The 16,718-nt window shown below is 45.3% G+C and overlaps 2 protein-coding genes across 6 annotated transcripts in view; one reads left to right on the top strand and one right to left on the bottom strand.

The window, feature by feature from the left end:
• Positions 1 to 5,815, top strand: part of ZBTB8OS (zinc finger and BTB domain containing 8 opposite strand) — a 130,558-nt gene extending 124,743 nt beyond the window's left edge. For 2 of the 5 annotated variants that reach the window (XR_009539004.1, XR_009539006.1), the window contains 2 exons: positions 5,053 to 5,282; positions 5,474 to 5,815. Coding sequence is in view for 1 of the 5 variants with exons in the window: in XM_060140683.1 (XP_059996666.1) it covers positions 5,474 to 5,501 (28 nt within the window). In the remaining 4 variants the exon portion in view is untranslated. Of the gene's footprint in view, positions 1 to 5,052; positions 5,316 to 5,473 lie in introns of all 5 variants that reach the window. The other 3 variants (XM_060140679.1, XM_060140683.1, XR_009539005.1) reach the window with 2 other exon arrangements.
• ZBTB8B (zinc finger and BTB domain containing 8B) lies at positions 1,402 to 14,922 on the bottom strand. Its single transcript, XM_060140668.1, has 3 exons — positions 13,938 to 14,922; positions 4,923 to 5,101; positions 1,402 to 1,719 (listed from the first exon to the last, which is right to left on the bottom strand). The coding sequence occupies exons 1-3, from the start codon at positions 14,920 to 14,922 to the stop codon at positions 1,402 to 1,404; spliced, it is 1,482 nt and encodes a 493-aa protein (XP_059996651.1).
• Positions 14,923 to 16,718: the final 1,796 nt, after the last annotated feature.

Below are 16,718 nucleotides of genomic sequence, written 5' to 3' on the forward strand. Positions count from 1 at the left end.
GTCTACTTCAGGCCAATGTGTGGTCCTACTGTGTGGACTGGGGTCCAAGAATTCAGCTGCTGTCTGGGGCTAGCACCATCCTAGGGTTCTAACTTCTATTGAGAAGTACAGTTTAAACACCTTCTGAACCCTTCAATGCTAACATTTATTTACAAGCCAATTTACAATTTTTTGATTATCTCTTTTTGTTCAAGAGGCAGAAAGGAAAGTGGTTTTTTTTTTTTTTTTTTACCGTCTTTTGAAATACCACTATAGTAAAATTAAAGGAAGAAAATTCATTTTGGATACTTTAACATAAAACAAAATTATGAAAGTGCCTTAAATATCTTTAATCCCTAATATTTCCTGCTCTTTCGACTTTTAAAGAAGTACAGTCTCTTTTGTTAGAATAATTGCATGGCTGCAAAGTGGGTGAAAAGCAGACTCGTTTTAAAAATCTGTTCTTCTAGTAACCTTCCCTTTCCCTCCAAAGGATCTTTTAAAAGGTAAACAATTTAGACATATAACTTGCTTATATTGGCTTACCCTTTCCCTCCAATTAAAGTTCTATTCATAAACGAAGTAAAGGAAGGTCAGTGGTGGCTGCATTTCCAGGTTACACAGTAGTGGCTTCTTGGAAATGGCTGGAAAACGCATAGGAGCATTTTGAGTTTTGCCCAAATGCCTTGTTTTATGATCATAAAACAGGTTATTTGTGTGCACAGAATTGTTAAATCCCAAGCCAGACAGGGAAACCACCCAGACCTGGGCTCTCAGGCTCCCTTCCCGGGGCTAACTTAAAATTTAATTCAACGGGGCAAGTCACAGTGCCATAAGGAAACTTTCAGCTCATTTCCATGCTTGTCTGCACATAAACACCCCCAGCCTTTAACACTGCAATCTTAGATTTAGAAAGTAATTTTTACAGTCATATAGCCAGACGACCATGTCTACCTTATATCAAGGAAACTTTCTCCTTAATACTTCACCAGAAAATTAAAGTATGGAATTCATTAGAAGAGGCTTGGCAGAAGTAAGGTTGATCTCAAAACTTAATATATTCTTGCCCACCTTTTCAGAGCAAGAGGATGACGACACAGGAATGCAGAAAGATTGAGACACTATGAAAAAAGTATGGAGATTTTGTTATCTTCCTTCAAACCAGAGTTTGGATGCATGGCAGGAAAAACGGGACGCCTCAGAGCCAACCTTGATTCACTCAGAAAGCTTTCAGAAATCAAGGGCGGCACTAAAAAGTCCTTTGAGTCACAGAATCCAACCTCCACCATGTAGTCTAACAGAAATGCAAATAACAGTGAAAAAATGTTCTTCTCAGGGTTCCACAAAATTGGACAAAGGGTGGCTTTCAACCACAGGACTGGCAAGAACAAATTCTAAACCCTCTTCTCCACTCATTTATTGCTACGTAAGCATCTCTCCATCTGATAAGCTGGGCTGAATTTGGGGTCTATCCTCTGAATCCTCTCCGCCGGGGTCGTTTTCCTCACCAGACTCCACGTAGATTGGCCAGTCATTGTCTGTGTCACTCTTTTCTTGGCTCTCGGACGAAGCCTCCACCAGGCTAAGGTTGATGGGCATCAATTCGTCATCATCATCATGTGTGTCTGTAACGCAGGTGCAGCTGTCACACAGCCCGAAGCGCCGCAGCCCCTGCGACAGGTGACTTGTGAAGGTTCTTCTGCAGCCCTTGCAGATAATTGGACGGTTGGACCTATGGACCTAAAATCACCAGCACAGTAAATGTCACAGAAAAGGGGTTGAGTCATGGCCTTCAGGGCCCCATGAGACATGGCCCCTGGCTGACCCTCCAGTCTCATTTCTCACCACTCTCCCTCTTGCTCTCTCTGCCAGTCTCAGCCTCACCAAGGTCCTTTCCACCCCAGGGCCATCGGACATGCGTGGAGTGTGCCCTCCTCCCCACGGTCACCCCTCCCTCCTTACTAATGCCTTTTTTATCCCCCCCTAGCTGTGCCGCGCAGTTTACGGGGATCTTAGTTCCCCAACCAGGGATGGAACCCGCGTCCTCGGCAGTGAAAGCTCAGAGTCCTAATCACTGGACCGCCAGGGAATTCCCACTAATGACTTTCAAGGAAGTCTTCTCTGATACTCCAGGCCAGATTAGGTCCCCCAGCTATACAGTCTCACCTATACTTCTCCCTTTGTTTTATTTCTAACAAATCATTGGTAAAATTCACTAGATTCTAAGCTCCAGGAGGTCACGGACTATCCTCACTCATGTTCTCTGTCCTCTGTCACATTTGTTACTATATCCCTAGTGCCTGGCACATAAAGGGCACTCAGTGAACCGATTAGGATTTTAGGCATGGCCTCTTACGTACCTTGGATTGTTTAGCCATTAGGAAGGCAGATTTGCCAGACAGTGTATTCTCTAAAAGTGTCAGCAGATGCTTCACCCTTGATTTTTTCATTGATAAATGCATTCCTTACTTATGAAAAGAGCTTTGCATACTAGAAAAGAGAACCTGATCTCCTACTCCGTGCAGCTCCTTATGAGGGCAGCAGTCCCAGGGGTCCCCTCTGTATAAGGAGCTATCTTTCTAATGCATGCACTTTTCAGGAACTCCAGCCAATAGGGGATCTGTGAATCAATCAGAGCCTCTCTTTTAGAGAGCTCTGGATGCAGGATACACACAAGAGGCAGTGACAGAGAGAGGCTGATGCAGAAGAAGGGTCAACAACAATACCCAGGTTGCTGGAGTTGCCGTTACATCCTGACCTATGTCCCTGCTTCCCCTGAGGTTTCCTGGGCTTCCTATGCTAAACCCCCAATGCCTGAGCCAACCCGAGTGTGTATGTGACCCTTGCAACCTGATGGAGCCTTTGAAGACTACGTCTTTGGGCTGCAGTAGACTGGGCCTCGTACAAGGTGGAAAAATAGAAGGAATGAGGATTCCAACCAATGAAACATCTTAAAGGTACCCAGGGACCTATTGTTGTCAAGATGGACTGGAGATATAATTTGAAGAAAAAAAAAAGACAAACAAAAACTTAAGGCCTTGGGGTAAGGCCACTCTCAGACAAGTATGCTAGGGCCAGCACTGAGAGCAGAGGCAGTCAGTAACCTTGTATTTATCTTAAATCTGGATTCTTTCAAAACCATAATTCACATACCATAAAATTCACCCTTTTAAAGTGTACAATTCAGTGGTTTTAAGTATACTCATAAGGTTGTACAACCATCACCACCATCTAATTCCAGAAATTTTCATCACTCCATAAAGAAAGCCTGTGCGCATTAACCGTCATGCCTCTCCCATACCCCATGCCCCAACCACTAATCTACTCTCTATCACCATAGGTCTGCCCACTTTTTATATTTCATATAAACGAGATCACATGATAGGTGGCCTTTTGTGACTGGCTTCTTTCACATAGCATAATGCTTTCAAGGTTGTTCCATGTTGTAGCATGTATCAGGAACTCATTTCATTTTACGGCTGAATAACATGTATCCATCGTACAGATATGCCACATTTTGTTTATTCATTCATCAGTTGATGGACATTTGGGTTGTTTCTACTTTTTGGCTATTATGAATAATGCTGCTACGAACATCTGTATGCAAGTTTTTGTGTGAATGTCTGTTTTAGTTCTCTTGTGTAGAATTGCTGGGTCCTAATGGTAACTTTATGCTTAACCTTTTGAGGAACCGCCAAACTCTCTTCCACAGGGGCTGCACCATTTTATGTGCCCACTAGCAGTATAGGAGGGTTCTACTGTCTCCACATCCTTGCCAACACTTTGTTACTATCTGTTTTTGGTTTTTTTATTATTATTATAGCAATCCTAGTTTGTGTGAAGTGGCATCTCATCGTGGCTGTGATTTATATTTTCCTAGTGACTAATCATGTTGAGCATCTTTTCATGTGCTTATTGGCCATTTGTTTATCTTCTTTGGAGAAACGTCTATTCACATCCATTGTTTAATTGGGTTGTCTTTTTATTGTTGAATTATAAGCTTTTTTTTTTTTTTTTTTTTTTTTTACGGTACGCGGGCCTGTCACTGCTGTGGCCCCTCCCGTTGCGGAGCACAGGCTCCGGACGCGCAGGCTCAGTGGCCATGGCTCACGGGCCCAGCCGCTCCGTGGCATGTGGGATCTTCCCGGACCGGGGCACGAACCCGTGTGCCCTGCATCGGCAGGCGGACTCTCAACCACTGTGCCACCAGGGAAGCCCAAGAATTCTTTATATATTCTGGTTATTAGATCCTTAGCAGATAAATGATTCACAAAGATTCTTCTCCCATTCTGTGGGTTGTCTTTTCACATTCTTGATAGTGTCTTTTGAAATCCAAACCATTTTCATGTTGGATTTTCCAAAGACCGATTGCCTTGCTCAAAGTCGATCTTAAATGCAATGCCTTTCTAAATGGCCTGAATGCTTTTTAGCAGGTAGGAATCACCCACTCACATGGGAGACAGAATCCTAGGCGGCAGCCAGTGGGAGGGGAGGTCCGCTTGGGCTGGGACCTCTTTGCTGCTCACAGGTAGCCCTATAAGTGGCAGTATATCTCTTCCCCACCCCGGGGTGCTGAGGTTGGGTGGGAAACCGAGAATGCAGCTTACCTCTGGCATCACACCACAGGGAACAGACCCACAATCCCCTGTCTAAGCCTCAGTGTTCTCTGCCTTTTGACAACCATTCCTGACTAGGGTCTAAACTTTCTTAACTTTCCTCCTAAGCAAACTAGTCTGTTACCATATAAGTTTTAACTTTCTCTAAGTGCCACCAACCCAGGTGTAATTTAGTAGCAGAAATACATGTTTAAAATTCTCTGGAAATACCCCAGTGGACAGAGAAGAGAAATACAGACTGGCCTTGCCCTCACATTAGACGAACGTCATGAACCACCGCCACTCCCACCCCACCGTCCTGAGAGAACCGCCAGCTCCTCCACTTACGCTGAGCGCGTGGCCCCGCAGATGCTCCTGGCGGGTGAACCTCTTGCCGCAGGTCTCACAGGGGTAGGGCCGCTCCCCTGTGTGTGAGCGGATGTGACGCTTAAGGATGCCCTTCTGTTTGGCCGTGTAGGGGCAGAAAGGACACTTGTGCAGCTTGATGGGCACCACCAGCACACCACCTGGGGAACCAAATGGTACTGTGAGCAGCAACAACACTGGCCGCCCTCCGATGGATGGGATCCAGAGCAGGGGAGTTCGACCAGCCCAGGTCGAGAAGAAGGACCCCAACTCCACCAGCAGCTAACAGCGAAACAGTGTCTGCAAATTGCCACTCTGGCTCCCCGTCAGCCAGAGGAGAAGGTGGGCTTCTGATATAAGATTGCAAGGAATGCTGTAAGGCCTCAGCTTTGAAACTTCTCTGTGGCTCACAGTTAGAAAACACAGCTTATATTACAACCTTAGAACACATATATCTTCATGTAGACAACTTGAAAAGCTTCCCAAAATAATACTCACTCTGATAATGTCTATTCTCTTTGATTTCATTTTAGGACAATAATGATTGAGACCCTGTTCTAGACTGAATTTCATCCCCCTCAAATTCATACATTGAAGCCATAACCTCCAATGTGACTATATGTGAAGACAGGGCCTTTAAGGAGGTAATTAAGGTTAAATGAGGTCGTAAGGGTAGAGCTCGAATTTGGTAGGACTGATGTCCTTATAAGAAGAGGAAACTATGCCAGAGATGGCTTCCTCTCCCTACTCTTGTACGGAGGAAAGGTCATGTGAGGACCAGCAAGAAGGCAGTCGTCTGCAAGCCAGAAAGAGAGCTCTCACCAGACACCAACCCTGCTGGCACCTTGATCTTGGACTCTGCACCTCCAAAACTGTGAGACAATAAATTTCTGTTGTTTAAACTGCTCAGTCTGTGGTATTCTGTTATGGTTGCCTGAGCTGGCTAATACAAACCTCCTGAGTTGATTTAATGATCCTCAAAAGTTTGAAAAAACTATTATGATGGAACAGACCACTGGGTCAGTATTCATGATTTCTTTGACAGCAGCTCCTAATAATAGCTTCCAGGCATGTGTAGAAGTGGTTTGCTATGATGCAGACCCTACATTGTTTGGAGTTCATATTAACTCTATATATCTGAAATCATCAAATATCTTAAAAATTCACTTAAACATTTTAGAACTCTTTTTTTTCCACCTTGCTCATACACCCGTTAAGGTGACAACATGATTATCACCCACATGTATAAAAACTGTTCCTTTCAAGTTTCCTGAGTTACCCTTATTGTAGTATTCCAAGATTTGTCTCCTCTATCCATGCCCTTCAGAATTTTACAGACTTTGATCACATCATATTATATGTGGAGGCACTAGTAACTCAAGCTTTCCAGGCACAGAAACCTGAGTTCAAGTCCTGGTTCTACCACTTACCAGCTGTGTGACCTTGCACATCTCACTTAACTTCTCTGTGCTTTACTCATCTGTAACATAGGGAGGATAATAGTTCCCACCTCATAGGATTGTAGTAAGAATGAAATGAGGTAATGCCTAAAGCACAGCAGCTGGCATATAGTAAGCTCTCATAAATGTTAACCATTTTTGTCACATCATCATCACCTCGGTGTTTCTTTTCTGATTAAGCTGGCCAGGCTCCTGTGGTCTCTCTCAACACGGGAGTAACTCCTTTTCTCTGGGACCTTCTCAGGACACCTAATAGGGCTTTACCTTTCCTGAGGTGCTGCCAAAAGTATGGCAAGCTGAATGTCAAGTGAGAACCCAACATCATTCTATGTACGGGTGAAGATTATTCTCTTTAGTTTCTAGTTCCCATCCTGATAATGCTTAACATTTTGCATAATCTATAGTGACTCCAAAATCTGTTTCCCAGAATAAAAGCAGCAGCTCATGGCTCAACACTGCATATATATGTTGGATTATTTATTTGTCACTGATCACACTGGTGCTGAGATGCCAGTTTCCTGCTCACTCCTCTGGTACTGTGGACTCTTCCCGTCATTTATCCCCATCAGCCTGGCATTGTACTATCACCTTCTTTCCGACTATAAAAACATTCAGTAAAATGGGTCCAGTGTTAATCCTTGGAAAAAAACAACTGTTAACTATTTTTCCATCAGAAGAGTATGAATTATTGCAACACTTTCCTTCCTCTCTTATGATCTGATTGCTCCAAAAAAAAAAAAACAGTTCACCTGAATGCCTATTACATGCGAGGCACTGTGTCAAGGTGCATCTTTACCAAGATACCTGTTTCTTCCCTCAAGAAGTTAAGTCTAGCAAGAGAGAAAGACATGGAAACAAATTCATACAATATAATATAACACAGGCAAAGTTCAAAGTGATGAAGAAATGTAGAAAATAAAGTAATGAATTCTCTCCTGGAGTTCAGAGAAGATTTCACAGGAGAGATGACCTTTGAGCAAGGTTTTAAAGGATGAATAGGAGTTCACTGGGAGTTTGAGAAAGAGAAAGGTATCTCAGGCAGGGGAACAACACATGCTTAGGCACAGAGGTAAATGAGAATATGAAATATTAAGTGGAGTGGAGAGGTATGAGGAATGAAGCCAAGGAAAGGGCAAGGAAAGGTCAAGAAGGTCACATTCATGCATTTATTCAACAAATTTATACTGAGCACCTATGATGTGCCAGGCTGTGTTCTAAGCCCTGGGGATACAGCAGTGAACAGAAAAGACAAAAATCCCTGCCTCTGCAAAGCTGATATGTTAAGGAACTTGGACTTTATTCTCTAAGCAGGTGGGGTTTTAAGCTGGGAAGGTACAAGGTGAGACTTGACCTTTAAAGGATCCCTCTGGGGATAATGCAGGGGAAGGATTTAAGAGAGGCAAGATTAAAGGCAGGAAGTCCAGGTGGGAGGGGATGAGCGATGACATGAATTAAAGCCAGGGCTGTGGAGGTGGAGAGAAGGAGAAAGGTTTGAGAAGTAAAATTAATAGCACTCGATGACCACATTGGGGAGGAGAGAGCAGGGAAAGAGAAGATTCTAAATGACACTGATTCTGGGTTAGCTGACTTGGTGGGTGACGGTGGAATAAACCGAGGCAGGGAACACAGGAGGAAAAGCAGGTGCAGGATGGATGAGGAGGTCTGTTTGGGTTTTACGATGTTTGAGGCAGGCTCAGAGCATCCAGGGGGGAATATCTGGATTAGACAGATACATCTGGAGCTCAGGGAAAGAAGAGAAGCATACAGTTTTGAGAGTCCTCAGCAGATTGGAGTGGTTGCTTTAACTGAGGTCTGGCTCTCCCCTAAGCACCCTGCTTCCCTTAACCCACTGCCTTGACACCCTGGATCAGGGGAGGGTGGTCTTCCTTGTGCTTCACTGTCATCTCCAGACCACTGTCCCTCCCTCCTTCCTTAAAAAGCCTAAGATCTTTTGGAGCTCATCCCATCAGATGATACTGCTACTCATCCTTGTTACAGTCATCCAGGGGCCCCTAGATCATCCCCTCACTCCTTGGAGATTTGATCACATTGCCTTCAGGCTCAACTCCTGGCATAATTCTTGGTGTGAATACCGAAAATGACCCTCGCCATACCCTGGCCTCTCTGTTCCCGGACCTCCTTTCTTCCAAAGTCCTTATCCTCCACTCCACCTCAGCCACCCAATCCTAGACAAAGAGCTCCCAACTCTGCCTGCATATTAGAATCATCTGGGAAGCTTAAAATGAAAATAAATACTGATATCCAATCCCCATCCCAAGCTAATGGGTGGGGTGGGACCCAAGCATCATATTTTTAAAGCATCCTTCCCAGTCTAATGTACGGACAGGGATGAGAATCATGGCCCCAGGCCTAGATATTGCCAATAACTGTACTCACTCCATAACCCACATTTCAAGCGCTCCACTTTCCAGTCACCGCTTTATATCTTTCCAGCTCACCCCGTAGGTGTTCCTTCTCTACAGGGACGTCCAAGCCATGGACTATACTTCCATTTTACTGCCCTTCTCCTCCTCGAGTCCTCACTCCCCTCCTTCCCCAGCTGAGTGCCTATAGCCCATCAATGAAATCACTCCTTTGCATATGCCCTCAGCTGCCTTGGTCCACTGTCTCCCTCTATCCGTATTCATCTAGTTCAATATAACTCTCTGCCTATTCTGTAGGTGAAACAAGGCAAGTTCACGTCACTGGAAAAAAATGCACAACTCTGTTCCGGTCTCACTTTAAATCAATCCAACCATCACCATCTGACTACTATAATATCAAAAGAGCCCTTGGGGGGCTTCCCTGGTGGCGCAGTGGTTGAGAGTCCGCCTGCTGATGCAGGGGACACGGGTTCATGCCCCGGTCCAGGAGGATCCCACATGCCGCGGAGCGGCTGGGCCCGTGAGCCATGGCCACCGAGCCTGCGCGTCCGGAGCCTGTGCTCCACAACGGGAGAGGCCACAACAGTGAGAGGCCCGCGTACCAAAAAAAAAAAAAAAAGAGCCCTTGGTTCTGCCCAAGAACCCTAAGTATTTCCCTGGTTCATTCACTCTCCCACTCTTCTCAGTGACTATTTCATACCTTCCCACTGCTCAAATCTCCCACCCCTCCTACCCCTTCCTCACTGTCAGCAGCTGTCCTTGCTTCTTATTTCATTGAGAAGGAGGGGCAAGCAGAAGAGAACGTCTACATGGTCCCAGCCACCCCCCAACCTCCAATATGAACACATCTAATCCACTTTCACTCCTGTTACTATGAATCAATTGTTCTCCCTCCCATCCAAGGCGAGACCATCCCTCCACTTATACACGGGACCCCCATCTCTCCTCGATCTATCCATTGTCCCTCACTCTTCCATTATCATTTATCTTCCTCTCTCCTGGATCATTCTCATCAGTAAAGAAATGCTTTTAGATCCTCCACCTTAATAAAAACCTTAACCTCATATGCCCTTTCAGCCAGAACTCAGAACCCCTGAGTTCTCTTTTAAGGCTACTCTGTTTGGTCTTTTGTCCACCACTTCATTGATACTGCTCATTAATGACCTCTCCATTACTAAACCCAATGATCAGTTCTCAATCTGCCTATACACAGTACCGGACATAGTTGATTTCCCCTTTTTCTTGAAACATTTTCTCCTCTTGGCATCTATCACTCTTTTGATTCCCTCCTACCTCACTGGCTGCCCCTTCTCTGTTTCCTTAGCTTGTTCCCCTATTTTCCTGACCTCTAAATGTTGGGTCAGGGCTCAGTCCTTAGATCTCTTGTCTTCTCCTTCTAGATCTATAGGTTCATGGAACATAAAGATTTTAAATTTCATGGACCCATTAATGACTCCCAAATTTATATCTCGGCTCTGATTTCTCCCCAGAACTCCGAACATATAGATGTAATTACTTACTGCACGTCTTCAGTGGGATAGCCAAAAGGCACCACAAACATAACATTTAAATCAATCACTCAAGCTAAAAACCTTAAGATCACCTTTAATGCCTCTTTTTCTCATACCACTTATATAAGCCATTAGCAAATCTGGTCGGCTCTACCTTTCAGAGACAGTATAGTCCTAATCCAACCACATCTCACTCCTCTACTGCTACCACAATGATTCAAGGAGCACAGCCGTCGCCTGGGTTATTGCAGTCACCTCCTAAACGGTCCTGCTGCTTCCACCTATGCTCCCCTCTAGTCAACAGGAGAGCAAGAGCGGAAGGAAGAGGCCCACTTAGGAGGTGACAGCACACAGTACCCAGAGGGATCCTTTTAATATATGTCATCTCAAGTCACTCTCTGCCAAGATCCTCTAGTGGATTTCCTTCTAAGAGCAATATTCAAAGGCCTTCTCATGGCCTTCAAAACCCTACCCAGTCCGCCCTCACTCAACCTCTCTGACCTTATCCCCCACAACTCTCTGCCTTGCCCACTCCACTCCAGCCACACCAGCAACCTTGCTGTTCCTTTCATTCAGTTGCCAAGTGTGATCCTACACCTGGGCCTTTGCACCTTTCTCTTCCCTCTGCCTGGAATGTTCTCCCTGATATCTCTACAGTTTGCTCGCTTAAAGGCAACCTGTTAGAAAGGCCTTCCTGGTCAACACTAAATAAAACAGCATCCCCTTCACTTTCTATCAACTTTGTCCCTGCTTTAGTTCTTCTTCATACTATAAATGTCCTTATTGGTTTATTGTCCGGCTCCCTACGCTAGAATATCAGCTCCATGAGGACAAAGACTGTCTTCTGTTCACTGCGATGAATAGTGCCTGGAATATAGGAAGTGCTCAGTAAATCTCTGTTAAATGAATGAATGAACAGGAATAAGATGTTGAAGAAGCAAGGCAATGGTGGAATGCTGACACACTTACATTAAATGACCCCATGATAAGGCTGAAAAGGAATGGGCAGGGGCTTCCCTGGTGGCGCAGTGGTTGAGAGTCCGCCTGTCGATGCAGGGGCCACGGGTTCGTGCCCCGGTTCGGGAAGATCCCACATGCCGCGGAGCGGCTGGGTCCGCGAGCCATGGCCGCTGATCCTGCGCGTCCAGGGCCTGTGCTTCGCAACGGGAGAGGCCACAACAGTGAGAGGCCCGCGTACCGCAAAAAAAAAAAAAAGGAATGGGCAGAGGTAAGAGCAATCGGTACTTGTAGTGTCAGAAGCCAGGGGAGGAAAGAATTTCAAGAAGGAAAGATCAGAGTTAACTACCAAGAGTAGTCAAGAAAGATAACACCTGAAAATCACTCCCTGGATCGGCCCTGGAAATGTATAGCTGACCTCATGACAGTGGTTTCAGGGAAGGGGGAGTTGGTGGTAGTGTCAGAGCACAGTGGGCTGAGAAAAGATTGGGAAGTAAAACAGTGGAGGTGGCTGATATAGATGAACTTTTCAAGAAGCAATGGCAGGTGCTGGAGCTGGGGATGGGAGGTCCAGGGGAGAAGATTATAGGAGGACCATGTGCTTTGACAGTGTCTGCTAGTGTCAGAGATGAGCGATGTGAACACAGAACTACTGTAACAGCCTCCTGACCGTCTCCCTGCCCTCATCTCCCATCTCTGCACCATCTTGTGCTGAGGCCAAATTAATCTCTCCTGTCCACTCCCAAGCTCAGAAACTACTAAAAATTCTCCTGTGCCTACAGATAGAAACCCACATTTTAGCATTTAAGTTTTTCCATGATCTGACTACAATTTCTCCCCATGTCTTCTCTTCTTACCTTCAGATGCCACTTTTTTTTAAATTGAAATATAGTTTGATTTGCCATATTATGTTAGTTTCAGGTGTAAAGCAAAGTGATTGTTATACGTATACATGTATTTTTTTCAGATTCTTTTCCATTATAGGTATAACAAGGTACTGAATATAGTTCCCTGTGCTATACGGTAAGTCCTTGTTGTTTATCTCTTTTATATATAGTAGTGAGTGCTCGGATGCCACTCTCATAAAGCCTCTCTGACCTACCAGTAGGAAGCCAGTTCTGCTTCTGGACCACACAGTGCCATTTACGCGCCTCGTAACTCCTCTAAGACACCATCAGTTCTTTGAGAGCTGGAGCCACATCTGACTTATCTTTGTATCTTCACAAGGAAGGTGCTCAGATATTTGAGCAAATAAAGGAATAACCAAACAAATCAGTCCTACTCTGTGCCTTGGCGCTTGGAATAAATGTAGCCCAGAGCCAGGTGAACCGAATCAACACCTGGCGGACAAGAGGCATGGCAAGCGGCTGGGATGGCTGCCTTGCCACAGATCCCTGTAGCTGGAAAGCTGCCTCTACAGATGGACAGATGGACTTGAATGAGGGTGACGTACAGCTGAATTACTATTTCTTGATACTTGTGCTTACAGGCAGAGGGGTTGACAGACTAAACTAGTGCACTGAAATCCTCTAATCGCTTGTACTGCCTTCACAGTTTGTTTTATGAGTGAAACGAAGCCAGCCAGGGTTGCTAGTATTAGCTGTGACATTTACCAGCTCTGCATTCTTAAGAAACTCACTAAACCCTCTTGGGTCTCAGTTTCTCCACACTTCTTCTACCTAACTCATGTGGCATTATGAGGGGCTGCTGGATGGGAAAGGGGGACACAGTCTGTGAAGTGCTACTATATACACGAAAATTAGATTTCAACAAGTTCCCACAGTGTAGTCACTGAAAACAACCACTACCTTTTACATGCTGGTTAAGCCACTGTCTCTGAGGACCAGAAACCGTACTTTCAAGTTTTTCAAGTCAAGTTTTAATCAGACATACAGAGCATTCTTGATTTTTTTAAAAATGAAATTTAGATGCAGGAATGAAGTAATCTTCCATTAAAAACTGTAAAAATGAAAAAAAAAGAAAGAAATTAAAAGTCTCCAGACAGACTCAGTTTTCCTGGGTCTCTCCTATGTGTTCATGTTATTAAATTTCTGTTTGATTTTCTCCTGTTTAAAAAGTCTCCCAAAGGATACAAGAAATTTACTCACATGAAACCAAATTCAACTCTAAAATATTCTCCAGTAAATCACACCATCAACTACAACATGTTAACTGAGTGTCTACGTGGGCCAGGCACCATGATTGACACAAAGAAGGATAAATTTCCTACCTGTATAGAACATGTTCTCATATGTGAGAAAAAATTCTGAAAACCTTTTCATTTGGTCCTCAACCCTGTGAGAAAGGCAAGGTGGGGGTGATTATCTCCTGAACGAAAAGGGTTCAAAGAAATTTCATGATTTAACCAAAGTCTCTCTGCTGGTTAGTGGAAGAGAATGGGTTCTTTCCATGTCTCCATACTGCACTCAACATGCTTATACTCTAGTTGCAGAGGTAAAAGACAAACATACGTGAAGAGGCAATGCCCTGCACACAGCAGGTGCTCAATTAATACCTACTGGCGGTGGTGGCAGTGATAACATGGTGATAACACTGGCAGTGGTGATGGTGGTGATGAGGATGACAATAGTGACAGTGCCAGTGATGAGGATGACAGTGAGAGACCAGAGGGCACACAAGTGCGTGCTAAATGAGTGGCAGACGATGGAGGCTCATGGAGCTCACCTGAGTCCTCTCCATACCAGTCAGTCTGCACATCCATCATGGAACTCATGGCTGCTACTTCTGCACCACCTGGTCTTCCCTCCAAACTCCGAGAAAAGTGTTGGTCCGCGTCCTCTTTGCTCTGGACAGCACTGTGGCGCAGGAGCGCCTCCAGGAATTGCTTCACGTGGTAGTTGCTGTAAGCCAAGTCGACCGCCTGGCCTCTGGGCAAACCCTCCTCCCCGTGGGCCAGGCTCAGCGGGGCAGTACGCTGCTGCAGCTGTCCACCCACCTCCACCTCCACTTCCTCGGCATCGAACTCCACCTTGGGCTCCATCTGTTTGGGTCGAATGGAGCGGTCACTGTCCACTGAGCCACTGCCCTGGCTGTCTTTCCCCACCAGTGCCAGAGGGTGGCAGCCTCTGCAGTCACCACAGGGGGACTCTCTGGGCCGATCCACACTCTCTTCCCCCTCGGCTGGAGAGACCAAGCTCTTGGTCTCACAGGAGGTCCCTTCCCTGCCTGAACTGGGGCTTCCACTGTCCACCCGATGAGGCGCCGCTGCCGCTGCCGCTGCCGCTGCCGCTGCTGCCACCGCTGCAGCCACAGCGGCCTCCTTCTCCATCTTTCCGCAGATGTCTAGGGATGATCTGATGTATGTCTTGCAGAAGTTCACCACGTCGTTCATCTGCAGGTAGCTGGCAGCCGACATAACTTCAATCACGTTCTCTCCACACAAATCCAACTTCCCAGAATAGAGGAAGTCTAAGATGGTGGAGAAGGCGTCGGAGGTGACGATGTCCAAGGAGGCGGTGCTGTGCCGCCCGCTATCCTGGATGTAGTGAATGAGCAGGGCTCGGAAATAGCCGCTGTTGGCAAACAAGATGTTCCTGTGGGCCTTGAAGATCCGCCCTTCCACAATGATGCTGCAGTCACAGAAAAAGTCCCTCTGCCGCTGTTCATTCAATTCCCCCAAGAGCTTGGCGTAATAGGATTGCATCTCCATTTCTCCACCAGCTGCTGCCGCTTGGAGTAACCTGGGTCTCTGCCAAGATTTTTTTTCAGTTAATTCACAAATCCCAACCTTATAAATAAGATGTTCGTTTTTTGTTTGTTTGTTTTGTTTTGTTTTTCTTTTAATTCTTCCATAAACCCTGGTTGAGCAATGTCTTTATAATATGGGCTGTTTGGGATCTAACAAAAATCAAAGGTTGTCTAACTGGGTTAACTGATGAAAACAAGAAAAGTAACTATTCCTAACTGTACATGGGTGCAGTACTTAGTATTTTACATGGATTCTTTCAATGAATTTTTATAAAAACCCTACGAGTAAGTACTAATATTATACGTTACAATATTGTACTTATTAATACTGTACTTTTGAGACTCAGAGAGGATAGGAGATGATCCAGCTGCAACAGAGCCAGGACTCAAAACCTCCAGAGTTCATGCTCTTATAAATTACATTCTACTTTCTTCAAGGCTCAAAATATAGATAATACCTGAATCTAAGAATTACAGTCTCCAGGGAAGTCTCCAGTGTCCCAATACAGAACTTAGAGACTGGCAAGTACAGTCTCAGCTCACACCCATTACCATAAGTTTGTGGAAACATTTAGTGGATGCTTGGGCTAGCCAGCATGCATTCTCCATTCTTATGGTTTTAGTGCCCTTTTTGTCTTTGGTGGAATCATACTTGGCCCCAACCACAGCCAACGTGCTTTGCATAACGCTGGCACCATCCCCAGGCTCCGGACGTGTAAAAGGTAACATAGGCTAAAACCATCAACACATCTTACCCTCTGAGCACAGTGACTGGCTCAGAGACGGTCATGTGACTTGGTCAGAGCCAATGAAAAGCAATGAAATGTTTGCTGGGGTCTCCAAAAAAGAGCACTCTCTACCCTGTGGGCATGTGGGATGTGAGGGATGCTGCTGCCACACCACAAGGGGAACCAGACTAACACAGATGACAGCCCGGCTCAAGCAGGAGCAACAGATGGAGCCCAGGGACACCATCTGAGCCCCAGCTCACGCTGTGCCAGAAGCCAATTGAGTCCCTTTTTGCTTTAGCTGCTCTGAGTTGGATTTTCTATCTCTTACAACAGAGACACTCCTAATTGATTGACTCCACAACCCTTGGTTCTCTCCTCTGTATTTTTATGTCCTGGACCTTCTCTGTCAGTGCACTATAAGCCCTTTGAAGGCATGAGCCATGTCTTACTTCATGGAGTTCCCCCACAGCCCCTGGCAGAGTGCTTTGGACAAAGTAGGTTTGCTAAATACTAAGGAATTCTCCTTTCTTACCTGCTAAGTAGAACAAGTATAAATCAAGTTTAAAATCCGTCTGCTAATGAGGAAGACAGAAGCTGACCTACCCCGAGCTCTCCTCTCCATCTTTTCCCATCACACAAAGCACGCAGCCATCCATCAACTTACCCCTTTTATTTACTGAACCACTGAGCTCTGAGAAGTTCCTACATCTTCTCCCTCTATCGGAATCCCAAAAGGCCTAGTTAGAGCTGCCAACCACAGCTAACAACTCTTCAGCACTCTTTCTTTCTACAAATGGAATACAACAATTACCTCACCCAACAAAAATGAGGCACCTCCACCCCCCAGAAAGACTCTTTCCACTGGCCAAATAGATCCCTCAAGGCCTATGTGCTAACTGAACAGACTTTACTCATGAAAGACCAACAACAACCTCGTTAAATGCCAATTTACACCTACTTTACACATATTTATAACAAGTGATGCATTAAGTTTAGAAGCTAGAGAACCAGTTAGGGAAAGAAGTAG

Source organism: Lagenorhynchus albirostris, chromosome 2 (genome assembly GCF_949774975.1).
Source record: "Lagenorhynchus albirostris chromosome 2, mLagAlb1.1, whole genome shotgun sequence".
Taxonomy (NCBI): domain Eukaryota; kingdom Metazoa; phylum Chordata; class Mammalia; order Artiodactyla; family Delphinidae; genus Lagenorhynchus; species Lagenorhynchus albirostris.

What these genes read in the sequence shown, in the direction of transcription:
- ZBTB8B (XM_060140668.1), bottom strand. Translation starts at nt 14,922, where the DNA reads ATGGAGATGCAATCCTATTACGCCAAGCTCTTGGGGGAATTGAATGAA. An exon ending in CTGGTATGGAGAGGACTCAG is followed by an intron (nt 5,102 to 13,937) that starts GTGAGCTCCATG and finishes TTGGTTCCCCAG; the next exon opens with GTGGTGTGCTGGTGGTGCCC. An exon ending in TGCGGGGCCACGCGCTCAGC is followed by an intron (nt 1,720 to 4,922) that starts GTAAGTGGAGGA and finishes TGGTGATTTTAG; the next exon opens with GTCCATAGGTCCAACCGTCC.